At 39.1% G+C, this 16,662-nt stretch overlaps 1 protein-coding gene across 4 annotated transcripts in view; it reads left to right on the top strand.

Annotated features, from left to right (window-relative positions):
* Positions 1-15,991, top strand: part of WDR17 (WD repeat domain 17) — a 65,117-nt gene extending 49,126 nt beyond the window's left edge. For 2 of the 4 annotated variants that reach the window (XM_043454501.1, XM_043454503.1), the window contains 12 exons: positions 681-813; positions 1,261-1,352; positions 2,627-2,726; positions 3,603-3,742; positions 6,748-6,768; positions 6,961-7,072; positions 9,908-10,049; positions 10,324-10,426; positions 11,276-11,377; positions 12,771-12,869; positions 13,175-13,358; positions 15,701-15,991. In XM_043454501.1, coding sequence (XP_043310436.1) covers positions 681-813; positions 1,261-1,352; positions 2,627-2,726; positions 3,603-3,742; positions 6,748-6,768; positions 6,961-7,072; positions 9,908-10,049; positions 10,324-10,426; positions 11,276-11,377; positions 12,771-12,869; positions 13,175-13,358; positions 15,701-15,820 — 1,348 coding nt within the window. In that variant the 3' untranslated portion in view covers positions 15,821-15,991. Of the gene's footprint in view, positions 1-680; positions 814-1,260; positions 1,353-2,626; positions 2,727-3,602; positions 3,743-6,747; positions 6,769-6,960; positions 7,073-9,907; positions 10,050-10,323; positions 10,427-11,275; positions 11,378-12,770; positions 12,870-13,174; positions 13,359-15,700 lie in introns of those variants that run through there. The other 2 variants (XR_006266856.1, XM_043454502.1) reach the window with 2 other exon arrangements.
* The last annotated feature ends 671 nt before the right edge of the window (positions 15,992-16,662 follow it).

A 16,662-nucleotide genomic window follows, 5' to 3' on the forward strand; every position in this document is an offset into this window, starting at 1 on the left:
AGTGAGGTTAATGAGGTTGGTTGTTGAGAAAGTGGGACCAAAAACAGGAAAAGAGAGACAGACAGACAGTGATGGATACAGAGAGAGAGAAAGAGACAGTCAGACACATGTATATCCTCCATAATCTCCAAACTCAGGTCCCCTCTCCTCCTCAAATATCTGGAACATTATTTTTCTTTAAACTACCCTGCTGGAGACACTAACAGTGTTTTGCATTTTACTATCAATATCTGTGTTCTTGAATTATCCTTTTTAATGATTTTAGGCTACTTGCATTTAGAGTTTCTCCATTCATTGCAGTGCCATGAAGACATTTAAAATTCTCTGTCTTTAATAAAGTAGACACTAATCCAGTTGAGAGTAGATATTCCATCGTACATGTGTAGGTAACAACTTATTTTCAGAAAGATATATTCCTCACTTTAGTAGATAAGCTATATTGATTTAAGACCTGTTCAGTGCATTTAAAATAGGAAAATCTACAATGTTTTATGGAAGAAACAAGTGCCTATAGTATTGCTTCAGAAAACTTTTATCCTCCAATAATGATGTGATTATAAAGCTAAGTCTTTGGGAATGCTGATCAAATTTTAGATATTTTCAGCATTTCAGAAAATCTGAGTCCAGCTGAGAACCTTGAAATTAGTGTTTCGTAAAAAACGTTGTTGTTACTTTGTTAGGAGAGCTGATCAGTTAATCCAGGAAGATAAGGATGACGTCGTTCCGTACTGCATAGCCGTTGGTGATGTGAAAAAGTTAGTCCATTTTTTTATGTCAAGAGGTCAGCTTAAAGAAGCTCTGCTTGTTGCACAGGTAAAAACATGTAACTTGAGTGGGCTGCCCAGCTTTGTGGGGGCATGTTTGGGAGGGGGGTGGTCGTGTTCAAGTGATTGATAAGGTCATAGGTGCCTTGACTTCTGCCCGTATCCCGGCCTTCTTTCTTGGACATTTCCACCATCCTGCCTTTTGCTCTGATCACAGGGAGTTTCTTTTAGATCTTTAAACACACAAGCATCTCTGAATTCTGATCGGGTCTGTTTTGCTGAACATTGTATACACTTGAACAACTCTTTGAAGGAAACTTGATGCTTCATGTTGATAGAGTGTAATTTATGGGTTTGTTTTCCAAATTCTAAGGGTATCTCCAAATTGTAGTATAAGTTTCAAGCATGGTTTGAATATACTTTGTTCAAAATAATATTCTTAAGTTGGTCTGTTATCAACAGCTAAAGATTAACCAAAGATCGCATTAAATTCCAGGCTGCTTGTGAGGGGAATATGCAGACCTTCCATGTTTCGACACCCAAAGGACCTTCTTTTTCTGATGATATCTACAAGGAAGACTTTAACGAGTGAGCGACTCATCCTTCACTTGGAGTCAATATTTTTTGTGGCTTGTTTCCCTTTAGAGGCTTTTGAGGTCATCCTTCCTTGTACACAGACCACTTGGCTGTCCTTGTCCTCAGCTGCATTTCTCACTGCAGTCTTCGTTTCATCACAGCATCTGCCCCTGGATGAGGAGGGAAAAGTCAGGCATGTAGACACAGCCTGCACACATCTTACATAGCTTTCAGAAAAGCAAACTGCATTTCAGTACAGTAATTGCTTATAAAGCACCTAAATCCTTGAAACTCTGATCAAACCTGCTGGGGAGGAGAGGCAGTGAAAATAAAATCTGCTGTTTGTGAATGTTTCACCAGAGACTCAGTGTGGATAGCATCTCCCCGACATCACTCACAATCCAGGACCCCTGTGTTAGCATCTAGAATAACATCCGGGCCTCTTACACATACATACTAGTATATATAAATCAGATAACTGATAAGGACCCACTGTATAGCACAGGGAACTTTACTCGATACTCGTGTAATGACCTGTACGGGGAAAGAATCTTAAGGAGGAGTGGGTGTATGTATGTGTCACTGATTCGCTTTGCTAAACTACACAATGTTATAAATCAACTGTAATCCAGTAAACTTTTTTTTTTTAAATCTAAAAAAAAAAAGAAATCAAAATACTTATGTTTTTAAAAGGAATAGAAATTAGGCTTCTCCAGCCTTTTGACCTTTTTCAAATCTAATAATCTGCCTTTCTCTGTGTCTTCTCTTTGCTCCTATCATTGCTCCAGAAAATAGGATATTTAAATTTTTAGGACACTCATCAAGTGAAAAATGATCACAAAATGTTAAGCGTATTAAGAGTGACATATTCCTTCCTGGTCCTTTGCTGCTATCCCCTGTCATTTCGAAACTTGGCATTTAATGATGTTAGCAACATACACTACCCCTGTTCCCATCTCCACATAAATTTTCAACCTGTAATTCCTTTCATGTTAATTGCCCCCCATAGCTGAGGCATAAATTATTCAGTGTAGGATAAGAAATTCTTAAAATTAGGCTTTTCTGAAAAGAGGAAAAATTGGGAGAGGGAGGTGGTTCGTCAGCTCATCTACTAAGAAAGGCTGCTTTCCTGATATTTACCCCCAAATCGATCTCTATACCTAAACCAGGGATATACAATTAAATCGTGTTTGATCCCTTAATCAGCTTATTATAAAAGAGCATCCATTCACTTTCATGATGGAGTCCGTGTGTTTATATTGAGTATGTGCGCTTTCTCTTCCTAGACTGCTGCAGGAAGCCTGTAGAGAGCTGGCAGAATGGTATTTTCAGGATGGCCGAGCAGTTCTAGCCGCCTGTTGCCACCTGGCTGTGGACAACATCGAGGTACATTTCAAGGTGGCTCATGTGTGTCATGATGTTTGAGGGGGAAAAATATGGTCTTTCTGTGTAACACCTGGTTTTGCATGCTTTCCAAGCCTGAGCGACTCCATACCCAATAAACACAGGTTAACTCTGCAGATTATGAAATCTTTTATTCACCTATTTCTAAATTTTTATCACAAGATACATATTTGTGACAACCTCACTCTAAGTTTTTATCATATATGAGAAGCACTGGGGTGGTGAAGGCAAAAATCACTGGCCTGGAACTCAGAATATCTGAGTTTTGCAAGCAGTTGTTTTTATAAACAATTTAGTATGTTCTTTGCAAGTTATGTTTTTAAGCTATTTTTCATTCAACCCACTAATGTCATGGGAAAACCAGTAAGTAAAGATATCGATTCTATTTTGCATAATTGATAATCACTATACCCTATTGAGGAAGATTCTAAGAATTTACTTTTTTTCTGAGGGACTGAAGGACATGTTAAGGCGATTGCAGACAGACTGTTGTTAATTAATTCCAAAAATGTAAGCAAAGGTTCAAAAGTCTTAAATTATAAAAGTTACTCTATATCCCTTACCAGCTTTCCCACCTGGAAATTGTCGTTGCCCTTGCCTAAGTACCCTATGGGCTTTCCTGGTGGCTCAGATGGTAAAGAATCTGCCTGCAATTTGGGGGACCTGGGTTCAATCCCTGTGTCGGGAAGATCCCCTGGAGAAGGGACAAGAACATTATAGAAATATTACACTCAACTATTTTACAAGAATAATCGGCTGTAGGTTAATACAACTTGATCTGCTTTGTGAGCTTGGCGGGGAGTGATGATCCTGCCATTCACCTGTGAAACTGAAGACGTTATTTTCTCATTGAGCAAGCTGGCAATGGCGTACCTGATTCGTGGAAACGAGCTGGAGCTGGCTGTCTGTGTGGGCACCGTGCTGGGAGAGCCTGCAGCACCCGCAACCCACTATGCCCTGGAGTTACTGGCGAGGAAGTGCATGATGATCTCAGCGTGGTGAGTGTCCTTCTTTTCTAATTGGGAGCGTGATGCCTCCACAGTATTATGTTATTAATAGTTTCTGCTGTACAGGGAAGTGAATTGGCTACATGCATACATGCATCCTCTCCCCTTGGACCCCCATCCCACCACCCCCAACCCACCGCCCCTCTAGGTCACCACAGAGCCCCGAGCGGAGCTCCCTGTGTTACATAGAAGCTTCCTACTCACTGTTTTATGCATGGAAGTGTATGTACATCAGTGCCACTCTTTCCTCCCCCCCCAAGTCCATTCTCTGTGTCTTCATCTCTATTCCTGCCCTGGAAAGGTTCATCTCTGTCATTTTTCTACATTCCATATATATGCATTAAAATATGTGATGTTTGTTATTCTCTTTCTAACTTACTTCAACTGTGTATGACAGACTAGATCCAACCACATCACCACAAATGACCTGATTTCACTCCTTTTTATGTCTGAGTAATATTCCATTATATATATATATACACACATATATATATGTATGTATGTATGTATGTATGTGGTAAGCATTTCTAAAGTTAAAGAATAGTTTCATAGTGATGAAATGCATTTTTAAATATAAGTTGCATGTGATGTTTTAAAAATGCAATATTTTTAAATATCACATTTAAAAATATTGCATTTTTAAATGTCTCCTTTTTAAATAAAAGATAAGATTGTGAAGGAAGTGGTGCTACGAATATGAATTAATAGTAAGAACTACTGTGAGCATGTAATGAAATCTACCAGCACTTATTCTGAAGTAACCCAGTTCTAATTCGTGATATTTCAAGCACATAAAGCATCATTAAACAATAGACATGCACTTCCTAAGATTATCAGGACCGCACATTCCCATATTGGAAATTCTACATATCTACGCTCATTCTTGCTGGATCTTGTGTATTAGGTGGAGGTTTAGAAAATAAAGTCTCTTTTCTAATGGAGAGTAATAGCAAAGATGGTATGACTATACACTTGTAATCAACTTGGGTGATGCTTTAAGACAACAGTCTCCAACCTTTTGGCACCAGGATCCAGTTTCATGGAAGACAATTTTTCTACACACCGGAAGTGGGGAGATGGTTTTGGGATGATTGAAGCATACTACATTTATTATGTACTTTATTTCTGTTATTATTAATCAGCTGCACCTCACATCATCAGGCATTAGATCCCAGAGGTTGGGGAGCTCTGCTCTTAAGAGTTAAACCTGGGAAAGACCCGGGGAGGCCGGAGCTCAAAGCAGTTCCCCCTCGTATCTCAGAGCCTGGTTCCTAGGGCGGACCATGCCTCATTGGAGACGATGCTTCATTGATGACCGAGACAGTACTGTCCCTCAACAGGGACTTGTTGAATAAAGATGATTTTAGGCTTCTGTCTTCTCTTTCCCCAAAATACTTAGAACCTTGAGAAGTTTTAAATGAGCTTGCTCGTCAGGACTTCACTTCTCTGCACTGTCTGCACACACACCCCCAGTCTGAACAGTGGATGATGCAGACGCCACTGCTGAACAGTACCGAGGACGATGATGGTGACGATCACAGCTAACGACACTGCTGTCCCTGCATATGCAATTCACTGGATGCCCAACAGTAGCATAAATTTACTGAGACTTATTGGTCTCAGTAAATTTTATGACCAAAACTACAAGTTACATAAATTGGCTTTATAGTTTGTACTCTTAGCTACTATCTTAGTGTAAAATACCACAGACTGGGTGGCCTACAAACAAGAGAAATTTATTATTCACAGTTCTGGAGAGAGAGAAGTTCAAGATAAACTGGCAGATTTGGTGTCTGGTAAGAGCGGGCTTGCTGGTTCATACCGGCTGTTTTTGCTGTGCTCACGTGGAAAAAAGGGTTAGGAAACTCCCCGTGGCCTCCTTTGTCAGGACACTAACCCCTTTCCTCAGGGCTCTGCCTTCATGACCCTGCAACCTACCAAAGACTCTGCCTCCTAATACCATCACATTGGGGGTTAGATGTCAACTTAGGACCTGGGGGAACACAGACATTCAGCTGAGTACAGCCACGTCAGAAAGAGAGCAGTGCTTCCCACTCTTCTTTCCTGTTGGCTCTGGGGGGTTTCAGAGTGAATCGATAATCTTAGAGTTACTCTAAAATTGACGCGTATCTCACAGTGACATAAGAGCTCCCTCCCCCCGTAGAACTGAGTGGTACCCCACTCTCAGCATCAGATGCGAATGTATCTTAACACTGACTGTCCCTCCTGAGGACCCAGTCCCCTACTGCCTCAGACCCAACCGGAAGTGTGAGGTCTAATTCAGACAGCTTACCCACAAAGGTAACTGACTCTATGCTAGAAGGCATCATCTCATTCAAATAAAATGTGACTACTTCTTTCTAAACACTGAAAAAGGAGCAAACCATAAATAGATAGTAAGTTTTGAAGAGAATTAGAGATCATTCAGCTGAGCATGCACATCCTAGGCTGCGTGCATGCCTAGTTGTTCAGTTGTGTCTGACTCTTTGCAACCCCATGGCCTGTAGCCCACCAGGTTCCTCTGTCCATGGGATTCTCCAGACAAGAATACTGGAGTGGGCTGCCATGCGCTCCTCCAGGCGATCTTCCTGCCCCGTGGACTGAATTCATGTCTCCTGTGGTGCCTGCGTTGCAGGCAGTCTTTACTGCTGAGCCACAGGGGATGCTTTTAATAGAAAGCAAACTTCTGTTTCTTCTTAACTCCCTACAAGAGCGCTTCCTTGATGCAGCCATAGGTATGTGTACCAGAAACCAGGATCAAGTGCATACGCTGAAATACGTGGATCAGGCTTATCTCCAGGTGAAGTGTATAATCCTCAGCTATTAGTAGAGCTCCACAAATTTAAAACGCAGTAATTAAGATAGCTGCATTATCTTAAGAGAATATGCTTTCATAAACCAAGAACACTTCTTTTTTGCTTTTACACTTGTTGAAAGTTCACCTTTTCTTGGCTTTCATCACATATTCATGATATTCAAATTTATTTTCTTTTTAGCTTTCCATCCGTTGGATACAGGTATTATCTAGTTTTCCTTCATGCCCTTTGGTTTCTGTAATCTGCATTTAGAGGAGTTTCATAATTACGTAGGAAATCAGTACTCTATGTAAATAGGAAGGCACAGGAGACTCTTCCTCCTTTGAAAGAGTTCTAAAACGTTGTTTCTCAGTTTTTTCCTCATTGAAGTTTCCCCTTACATCATGTGAATAGGAATCTGGCGGCTGACCTTCTCCTCATGACTCCGGACAGTGAACTACAGTTAGTGAGACTCTGCGCTTTCTACCCAGGGTGTACGGAAGAGAGAAACGACCTTCATGAGAAGGTATGCTGGCAATCCTCAGTGTTCCCGTTTGGAATGTCATGCTGTGATCTCATTAGTGTTAGGTTTGGTCAGATAGAAATTCTTGCAGAGAAACAAACAGATGATCCTTTCAGGATCCTCTTATAAAGACAGCAAAAATTATAACAGCAACATAAAGCATTGATTGAATTTCTGCTGTATTTTGGGGGCTGTTCTAAATTTTCACATCTGTCGGCTATTGACTCAAGTCTCACAAAACCCTGAAAAAGCAGGGGATGCTGTTCCTAATTTATAAAGAAAGTGAACTCAGAGAAGGTAGGGAACTTGCCATAATTGGTTAATGTTGATGTGAAAACGTCAACACATCTAACTGCCCATTGCAAGCCCTTTGCATCTTAAGGTACCCTTACCTAGGGGGTCCCATGGACAGAGAAGCCTGGCCGGGTATGGTCCATAGAGTCAAAGAGAGTGGGAAACAGCTGAAGCAACTTAGCATGCACACATGCATGCTAACTTTTAAAAACAGTTTAGGATCTTGAAAAGAATTACTGAAGTATAATGAAATTTGCATGCTTATTCTAAAGTGCTTTTTATAAATGCTCCATTACAGAATATAGGAATCTATCAAGATTACATACAAAAGTGATCAAAATATTCAGCAACAGGGAGATTGTATTAATTACGGTACATTTCTATATGTCAGTGCTACTAATCTGTTAAAAAATGATGAAGTTCTGTTTTTATTGATGGATGGCTATAGAACAGTAAAATAAAAAGCAGATTATTAAACCGCGTACACACCATGTGATTTTCATTTTGAAAATCATCTGTGAATATAGTTTCATAGCAGTGTTCACCTGCTCTTTTTATCATACATTCTAAAAGGGTATAATTGGACTCTTGGATCAGACTTCATTAATAACTCTTTAGAAAGACTAGTTATATGTGTAAAGGTGTTAATAACTGGAGAATTTCACAAGACAAAAAATCCATATATATATGTATGTGTGTGTGTGTGTATTTATATATATATATATATATTCAGCCACAACGCACAGCTTGGGGGATCTCAGTTCCCCAACCAGGGATTGAACCCAGGGCCACAGTAGTAAATGCCTGGAATCCACTAGGCCACCAAGCAACTCCTCTAAAAATTATATTTAAATATTAAGTTATATAGCTTTGAGAATTTTAAGATAGGGTAAGAATTGCAGGAATGATCAGCCTGCTCTTAGCACATTCTGTGTCAGAATGCAGTTTCGGTGGGGCCGGTTCTTTAACTCCCTCTGCTCTCAGAGCTTTAGCAAAGTGAAGAAACGTTTCTTCTGTCTAACCAGGCACGTAGTAGTTGCTCAGCAAATAACTGGCTTTCAGGGAATACAGGTGGGGAGTGTCAGATGAAGTGTCATGTACACATGAGCACTTGTAATTTAGTTTGTAAATCTTTTGAGAGATTGAGGGATCTAAAATATTCCTTTTGGGACTTCCCTGGTGATCCAGTGGCCAAGACTCCATGCTCCCAAAACAGGAGGCCTGGGCTTGATCCCTGGTCAGGGAACTAGATCCCACAGGCCACAGCTGAGACCTGGCGCAGCCAAATAAGGCAATATTTTTTTTTTATTCCATTTAGTTAATTTTTAAACAGCAAAAAATATGAAACTATTGAATAAATGCATTAATAAATTAAATAAACAATCTTAGTAACTTAAAGTGAAAGTGAAGTTGCTCAGTCGTGTCCCAACTCTTTGCGACCCCATGGACTGTAGCCTACCAGGTTCCTCTGTCCATGGGATTTTCCAGGCAAGGATACTGGAGTGGGTTGCCATTTCCTTCTCCAGGAGATCTTCCTGACCCACAGATTGAACCCGGGTCTCCCACATTGTAGGCAGATGCTTTACTGTCTGAGCCACCGGGGGAGTCTTAAGGGGATATTAAAAAAAGAGAAGGGATGCGAGTGACAGATCTCAGAGGAGACGTCTAACCTTGTGGATGAACCACATCACCTTCCATCACGACACAAATGTTTCTGCAGCAGAAGCTGCATCAGTGTTTGCAAAGATTAGCGAGACAGGGCAGTAAGCTATGTAGCCTCGCTTAGAAGCAAACCAACACACTCTTACACCTGTGCTTAAAAAATCGTGAACACATCAAAAGTTTACATAAAAGGTAAATTAATCCCCACCCACGTTTTGGAAGCAGAACTTCCAGAGGGGGAGTAGATTCTCAGTTTTAACAGAAAAATTATTTGAAAAGATTATTTGAAAAACTGTTGCTTTTCATTCTACAGTAATGTAATTTTATAGGCTCAACTCTCCACTTCGTGGCATTTCAGAATGTCAAAGCTAAAAAAAAAAAAAAGCTATAAAGAGCTTGTCCTTTTTTTGCCTTCCTGCTCAAAATAAAATTGCTGTGTCTCAAGGTCAAGTGAAAGTTAGTTACCGTGTAGAGGACACATAAGCATTACCTTTTGTGTTTTCTACATTTAATATAATTTTTGACACTGGTGAGTATATTTGTTCTAAAATAACTAATTTCAGTATTCCTGCTAAATGACATTTGTGGGTACTAATCCCATTATCACAATCAGGACAATTTTCTTCCACCTTTTTTGTTGGGTGTTTGTGTGTTTAAAAGTATTGACTCATTAGATAATATCATATTTATTGTTATTAGATCTTAATGATATTAACACAAATATATGCTCCCAGTACAGATTATTTCATTTGCATCCATTTTCAGCAACTTTAATTAGAGAACATACCAGGTATATTGGAAATACTTAGCACTTATATTAATACTATTGCTTTTATTCCTATAAATATTAGTAGCATTGTCATCAGACCAATTCTTTTCTAGTGCAAGCTACCCACAGTAGAAGAATGTATGCAGTTAGCTGAGACAGCCCATGCCGATGGCAAAATATTTGAGACTATAAAGTATTACTTGCTAAGTCAAGAACCTGAAAAAGCCCTTCCTATTGGTATTGACTTCATCAAAGGTATGTATTTAGTTGGTAGTATAATTTAAAATCTACTATTTTATTTGGTATTTTCATTTGTATTGATTTTTTAAAAAGGCTTAAAAAAAAGTACTAGCCATCCTGAATTTAAAAAAGAAAGAGATTGCTGGTGGTTTGGTATCGGGACCTGACTGGGATCTAGAAAATAAAGAGGTAGTTAGCATTGACCAGAAAAGAATCAATCACACAAGTTAAAATTTGAGTGAACAAGTTTTAATCCTTTTATTTAGAGACTCTGGTTTTATTTTGCCAGAACACATCAGTAGTTCAGATTGGACTTTGGACACCATTTACCCCGTTCTTGACCTGTTGAGTTATATTCGTACTGAAAAATTGGTCTTGCATACATGTACTGAGTGAGTACTTTTTCCCCAAAATATGTAACCAAACTTATGCAATGTTTCAAAATGGCTGTATTGTTTTTGGTGTTCAGATGAAGAAATAAGATCTCTTGGACAGATAGGTGCACATGTAGAAAAATTACATTTTGTTTTATCCTTAAGTAAAAATAGAGAGGTCACTTTGAAACCTAAGATAAATCTTACTGGCCCCCTTTCCTAATACCGTGTGTGTGTGTGTGTGTGTGTGTGTCTGTCTGTACACAAAGACACACACAGACACACCTCGTTCAAACAGGGCTACTTCAGAGCTTTGGGGTCATTTTGGACCACATGTCCCCAATGGTCTGTGTAGTGGTCATAGCTCTTAAAAATCCATGTATACAAAGCAGACTAGGATGGGCAAAGACACGAAAGTGCTAGAAAGTAAAAGAATAAACACCGTCCTCGAATTCAGGTATCATTTAAAGACATTATTACTCATGTAGCTGAAGGCCCGAGAACCGTGTATATTTCTTATAAAGGCTCTAGGCTGTTTCTGTTGCGACGCCACACGGGAAAACTGCTGCAGCTGCCTGTGACTCTGGCAGGAGTCACAGGAGCAGACAGGAGAGAGAAAAACAAGAAGGCAAGAGTCCCATATTATTTAAAGACTTTTATTGTAAAATACAATTTGTATTATTCTGCACATGTCTGAATAGGAGCTAACTGATGAATAAAAACATCTTTACATTTAGAAAATTTTCTAAGCATATTTTGCTATAAATGTTACTCATCAAAATGAGACACAAGTTCAATAACTGTATAAGAACAATGTTCTGTACCTCAGATTATAGAATTTTTAAAAATAAATATATTCTCTTCTAGAGCTCGAAATGAGTTGCTGATATTATGTGGGTACGTTGGTGCGTTACTGGCTATCAGAAGGCGATATCAAAGCATCGTTCCAGCACTGTATGAGTTCACAAGGTAAAAGCAGTTTCTCTCCAAATAAGACATTAGAGAAGTAAGTGCCTTTCAGTGAGACGGTTAGCGTCTGAAGTGCATTGTAGAGGCAGCAAATACATTTTGCACATGTCCATTTATTTACTAAGCATATGCTTCATAATAAAGCAGCAGTAAAGTGATGCAAATTAACAGTGAGTGAAAGTGAAAGTATTAGTCACTCAGTCATGTCCAGCTCTTTGCGACCCCATGGACTGTATCCCGCCAGGCTCCTCTGTCCATAGGATTCTCCAGGCAAGAGTACTAGAGCGGGTTGCCATTGCCTTCTCCAGGGGACCTTCCTGACCCAGGGATCAAACCTGGGTCCTCCTGCATTGCAGGCAGATTTCTTTACCATCTGGGCACATTCCATCAAGGATCTGGATTCTTTCTTTCTTTCAAATCTGACATCCTTGGCTTCCTTCCTCCTGCCTGAGTGACCCAGAGTTACCAGCTAGCTTCTTGCCCTCTGTGTATCGTGCCCGCACTTGAAATGGGAAGGGGAGGTGAGGGTGACCGCATGGAGACTGCAGAGAGCAGGAGCTTCTGATTCTGGAAGGAAAGTCTTCCTTCATGCTGTGTGCCTGTAGCCCACTGGCCAGGACTGTGTAATCCTCTTTTAAAGGAAGATGAGAAACTGTATTTCAGCTTGCCCATCTCCACAGTAGAAAAGTGCAAAGTAGAGAGGTTGGTCAGTGGCAGGTACTCCCTATTTCATATTTTATATTCAGATATAACCTACCTGCCAAACTCCTGTGTTTTCAGGACAGCTTGCTGAACTCAACCATCGTGCATAAAACTTGTCGTACTCAAAAATAAAACTCGGTGCCTTCCCCACAAAAAAAACCATCTCCAGAGCAGGTGACTCCTAAAGGTGTGGAGAGTCCGTGGTAAAGCAGTTTCTCAGAGTTTCCTTCCTAGTGGGCACAGGGTTCTGAGAGAAGCAGAGCTCTCTCCTTCCCGATTGCCCCTCTCGTCGAGGTGGAGGGCTGTGTGACCGTGGGCCTGCGCCTGGAGCTCTCGGAAGAATCTCTGATGTCAGGGCACTCCAGGGAAAATCTATGTCAGCAGCGTAGCCACAGATGGAAAGCAACTTTCAACAATATTAAGATATAAGGGAATTTCTCTGAGTGTTACTCAGCATTGCTCATCCTATCATCCAGCATTTATTGAAATATGTTTGACTTGCCAGAGAGTTACAGACACAGACACACACACAGACCCACACACGCGCGCATGCACACATATATTTACATATACACATAGATACGTGAACAACAGTGGTTATATCTAAAATTGCAATTGTTTAAAATTCATTTGCTTTTTTGCTGTCTTCATCGTGGATGTCAGATGTTAATTTCCTTCTGGCATGTTTCAGTCAGCTGTTAAAACGGCGGAACGTGTCAGTGCCTTTAAAAATTGAGCACCTTTCTGAGGAACTGGACGCATGGAGAGCTTGCACACAGATTTTCAACCCGTGAGTGAATATAACCTCTGATATAAAAATTGAATACACAATGTGTTGCTTGATATTGTAGACAGACTTGTAAATTGTTGTCTCATTATTTTGGCAGGAGAATGAATCTTGGGTTGTTTAGCACACACTCAGTAATAATTTATAACTCCTGCCTTTTTCAAGTCTTTCCTTTTACTATAAATTAAGTCTAAAGTTAATTTGCCATCACTTACAAAGGACTAAATTATCATTGGGGACTATTTTTAATCTGAGCCTTGACAAGTGATTCTACAAAAATAAAAATGGAATATCTGTTGGAAATATAGATCATCAGAAGACTCTCCATATACACCCCCTTCTGATTCACAAAGACTGGTTTATGCAACTTTACTGAAGAGACTAAAGGAAGAACCACTCAGAGGAATTGTTGGACCAGATTATGTGACTGGGTCGAATCTTCCCAGTCATTCCGACATTCACATCTCTTGTCTTACGGGACTGAAAATCCAGGTACAGCCTAATGTCAAGCGTAAATTATGCATGCCCATCATTTTTGTTTTTTCATTACTTTTTGAAATGAGAAAATAATCTGAATAAAAGTGTAGGAAACCTGAGGCCCAGTGAGAAAATACTGCCCTTAATAAGCTTTTGTATTTGATATAAGTTGTTTCTCTCTCCTTAAAATAAATCCAGACATAGTCATTGTACTTTTTATTATAAAAACAATTCATATAATAGATACACTTAGTAGCAAATGGCATGTATACTTAGTAACAAATGTTTTAAAAGACAGATCATTTCCTTAGGGAAATTAAATAAGGGAGACAAAGCAACAGTCAACACAGTTACACATTGTTCTCTGAGTAGATTAAATGTAACTTTATAGTCTCCATTGGTATTTTCTAAACACACAGCAATTAAAAACTGATAGATGTATAATAAATCTACATATTATGCATATTCTTACATTGACTTAGTGAACTTCTCAGTGATTAAAAATTACGGGGCTCTATCATGAGGGATGGCTAATTCCCAAGAAATGGCCCCTCGTGTGCAATCAAAGTAACAATGCTGAATAATGCCAGGCCTGCCGGTGTGGCCCAGGGGTGCCTTCAGTGCCAGAAAATAGAGAAGCTTTCATCATTCAGAGCCAGGAGCAGTTGTAGGTGTGCCCAAGAAGTAAACAAAGCTGAATCCCCATGAAGTGCTTACTGGAGACCAGATGGGACCAAAAGAATGCCATCTCCCAGGCATCATCACGTGTCACCAAGTGGATTCTTGTATTTCTAATGTAACGTAGCTAATTACATCTCTAACACCAATGTGCCACATCAGTGGAGAAAGGTATTTGGGGGGGATAACTAGTCAGATGTTTTGCTGCCAATGAAAAGTCTAACTGCAGCTTGACTTGACACTGAAATTAAGTCTTCAGAACACACCAGTATATTCCAAACCACAGACAGGACGCCAAGTAGGATATGTGCGTACTATCCACTTATGTTCGGAGATTAAGAACAAAAGCAGTAAATTCAGTAATTTATAATTAATAGCAAAACCCATCTTGCAGCTTTTCGACTGTATCCTCAGTGCCACTAACTGCCCTGCATGTACCACTTCTAGTGCTTGACAGACTTCCTATTTCTTCCTCCTCTTCAGGGCTTTTTCTCCTGAGACAGACAATCTACTCCCCAGGCTGTCTAACCTCTCTGCACCCAAACCCACCTTAAGCAAGGATCTACTAATTATCTGACATACACTCAGGCACAAATGACTGATTCAGGGGGAGTTCTACCCCCCTGGGATATTTCTGTTCCTGCAGAAAATTAATGTGTCTTGGTTAAATCTGAAATTTCAAGTACCCTGTGAATAGGAAACTGTCTACTGCATATAAATGGACTCTTGAATATCTGAAAATAATTTGCTAACAACAAGGCCTTATGATTTGAAGTGTTAGTGGCTCAGTCATGTCTGATTTTTTGCAACCCCATAGACTGTAGCCTACCAGGCTCATCTGTCCATGGAATTCACCAGGCAAAGAATACTGGCGTGGGTTGCCATTCCCGTTTTCCAGGAGACTTCCCAACCAAGGGGTCGAACACAGGTCTCCCTCATTGCAGGCAGCTTCTTTACCATCTGAGCTGCCAGGGAAGCCCCTCATCATTTGAAATCAGGGTCCAAAGCCTGATAACTTTAGAACATAATGAAGAAATTAAGTTTTTATTGCACTTTTGTGTTTCTGAAATCATGCTTTTTCTTCTAGGAGCCGGGAGATACAGATTGAAAGTTTTTTTTTGGATTTAGTTCTTCAGAACTACCCTTGATATACAAAATAGCTGATGTAACTAAATTATAGATAGGCTTATAAATCACAGACTTGACATGACTCTATGTTATATATACACATATATAGCAGTGTATTTTTCATCTTCTGGAGAGCAAGTTGAGTTTCTAGTTTAAATAATTTACCCAGCTATATTGATGTAGGCTGTATGATGAAAAGGGTGAAGTATATTAAAGTCTGTTATTAGGCATGTATGCCTTTATAAATGTTAACTTTGTAGTAATTAATAGATTAACAATATCTATTGTCATTGACAGCACTGTTGTAATTAAAGAATTCAGATGATAAAGCCAAATTACATTTTGAAAGACATCAGGGCATTTAAAAATGTTTCTCTAATTGGTAGCAATTCAAAAAATCTAGTTATGTCTCCTATTTTTAAATTTCCTATCAGCATTGACTAAATATCACCAGTGATTTTTTTGATGACAGTGATTCTGTGTCTGGAAGTTTAAAAACATACTGCAAATTTATAATCTCCTCCTCTCTTCCTGTAACTCCCACTGTGCAGGGTCCTGTATTTTTCCTTGAAGATGGGAAATCCACCATCTCCTTGAATGATGCTCTCATGTGGGCAAAAGTGAACCCATTCTCACCTCTGGGGACTGGAATACGACTCAGCCCATTTTGATGGAAGGTTTTTCTCCATGCTTAATTGTTTTTTTTAAGACCTTTTGTGAGTTACTATTACCTTAACCTCTGTTGTCCAAAAGGCAGAGGTCTGGAGGAGGAGAGGGGCGTGGAGGGCTCACAGTTGATTTTAATCATTAACTTCAACAAATAAAATATTTATATAATTTCAAGGAAAAAATAGGTGTCTGTCTCCTTTATAAAATATAATAGTCATATTTGGGAGGAAGGTAATATTCAAATTATAAAGGACTGACAAATATAAAAGAGCATAGAAGCTTTTCCCAAAGCATAAAAGGTACCAACCATTCTAGTGTTAAAACATTGAAAGGCATAAAATAGTACAACACCTATAAATAGTGCTTGACGTACAGTAGATACCTAATGAATATTTGAATGACCGAATATCTCCCAAGTCTTGAAATGTAAGGTACATACAACTGATCTTCAAGTTAACTAGCACCGATATTGTCCTCTACAAAATGCATGGTAAACCACTAGTTTTAGTTCATATTTAATCAGTTTTCAGTTATAAATTTAATATACATCAATAAATGGGTATGCAGTCAAAATACTTTTGAGTTTTATTTTTTTAAAAAGAAAACATTCCCAGGTTTTGTACCTGAAACTTAAATGTCCAGTTACAAAAGGAATGAGTTATATAAGCATGAAAAAAATTGAGGGGTAAAAAACAAATGAAATATATGTGAAAATTTACTTGATAATTGACTCTTTTAAAAGATATAAATACTAATTTTGATAATTTAATATTCACAATCTCTAATCATTTTATATTAACTCTATAATAAACATGATTTATTGGAAGTTAGACCATGAATGCTT

This window comes from Cervus canadensis, chromosome 31 (genome assembly GCF_019320065.1).
Source record: "Cervus canadensis isolate Bull #8, Minnesota chromosome 31, ASM1932006v1, whole genome shotgun sequence".
Taxonomy (NCBI): domain Eukaryota; kingdom Metazoa; phylum Chordata; class Mammalia; order Artiodactyla; family Cervidae; genus Cervus; species Cervus canadensis.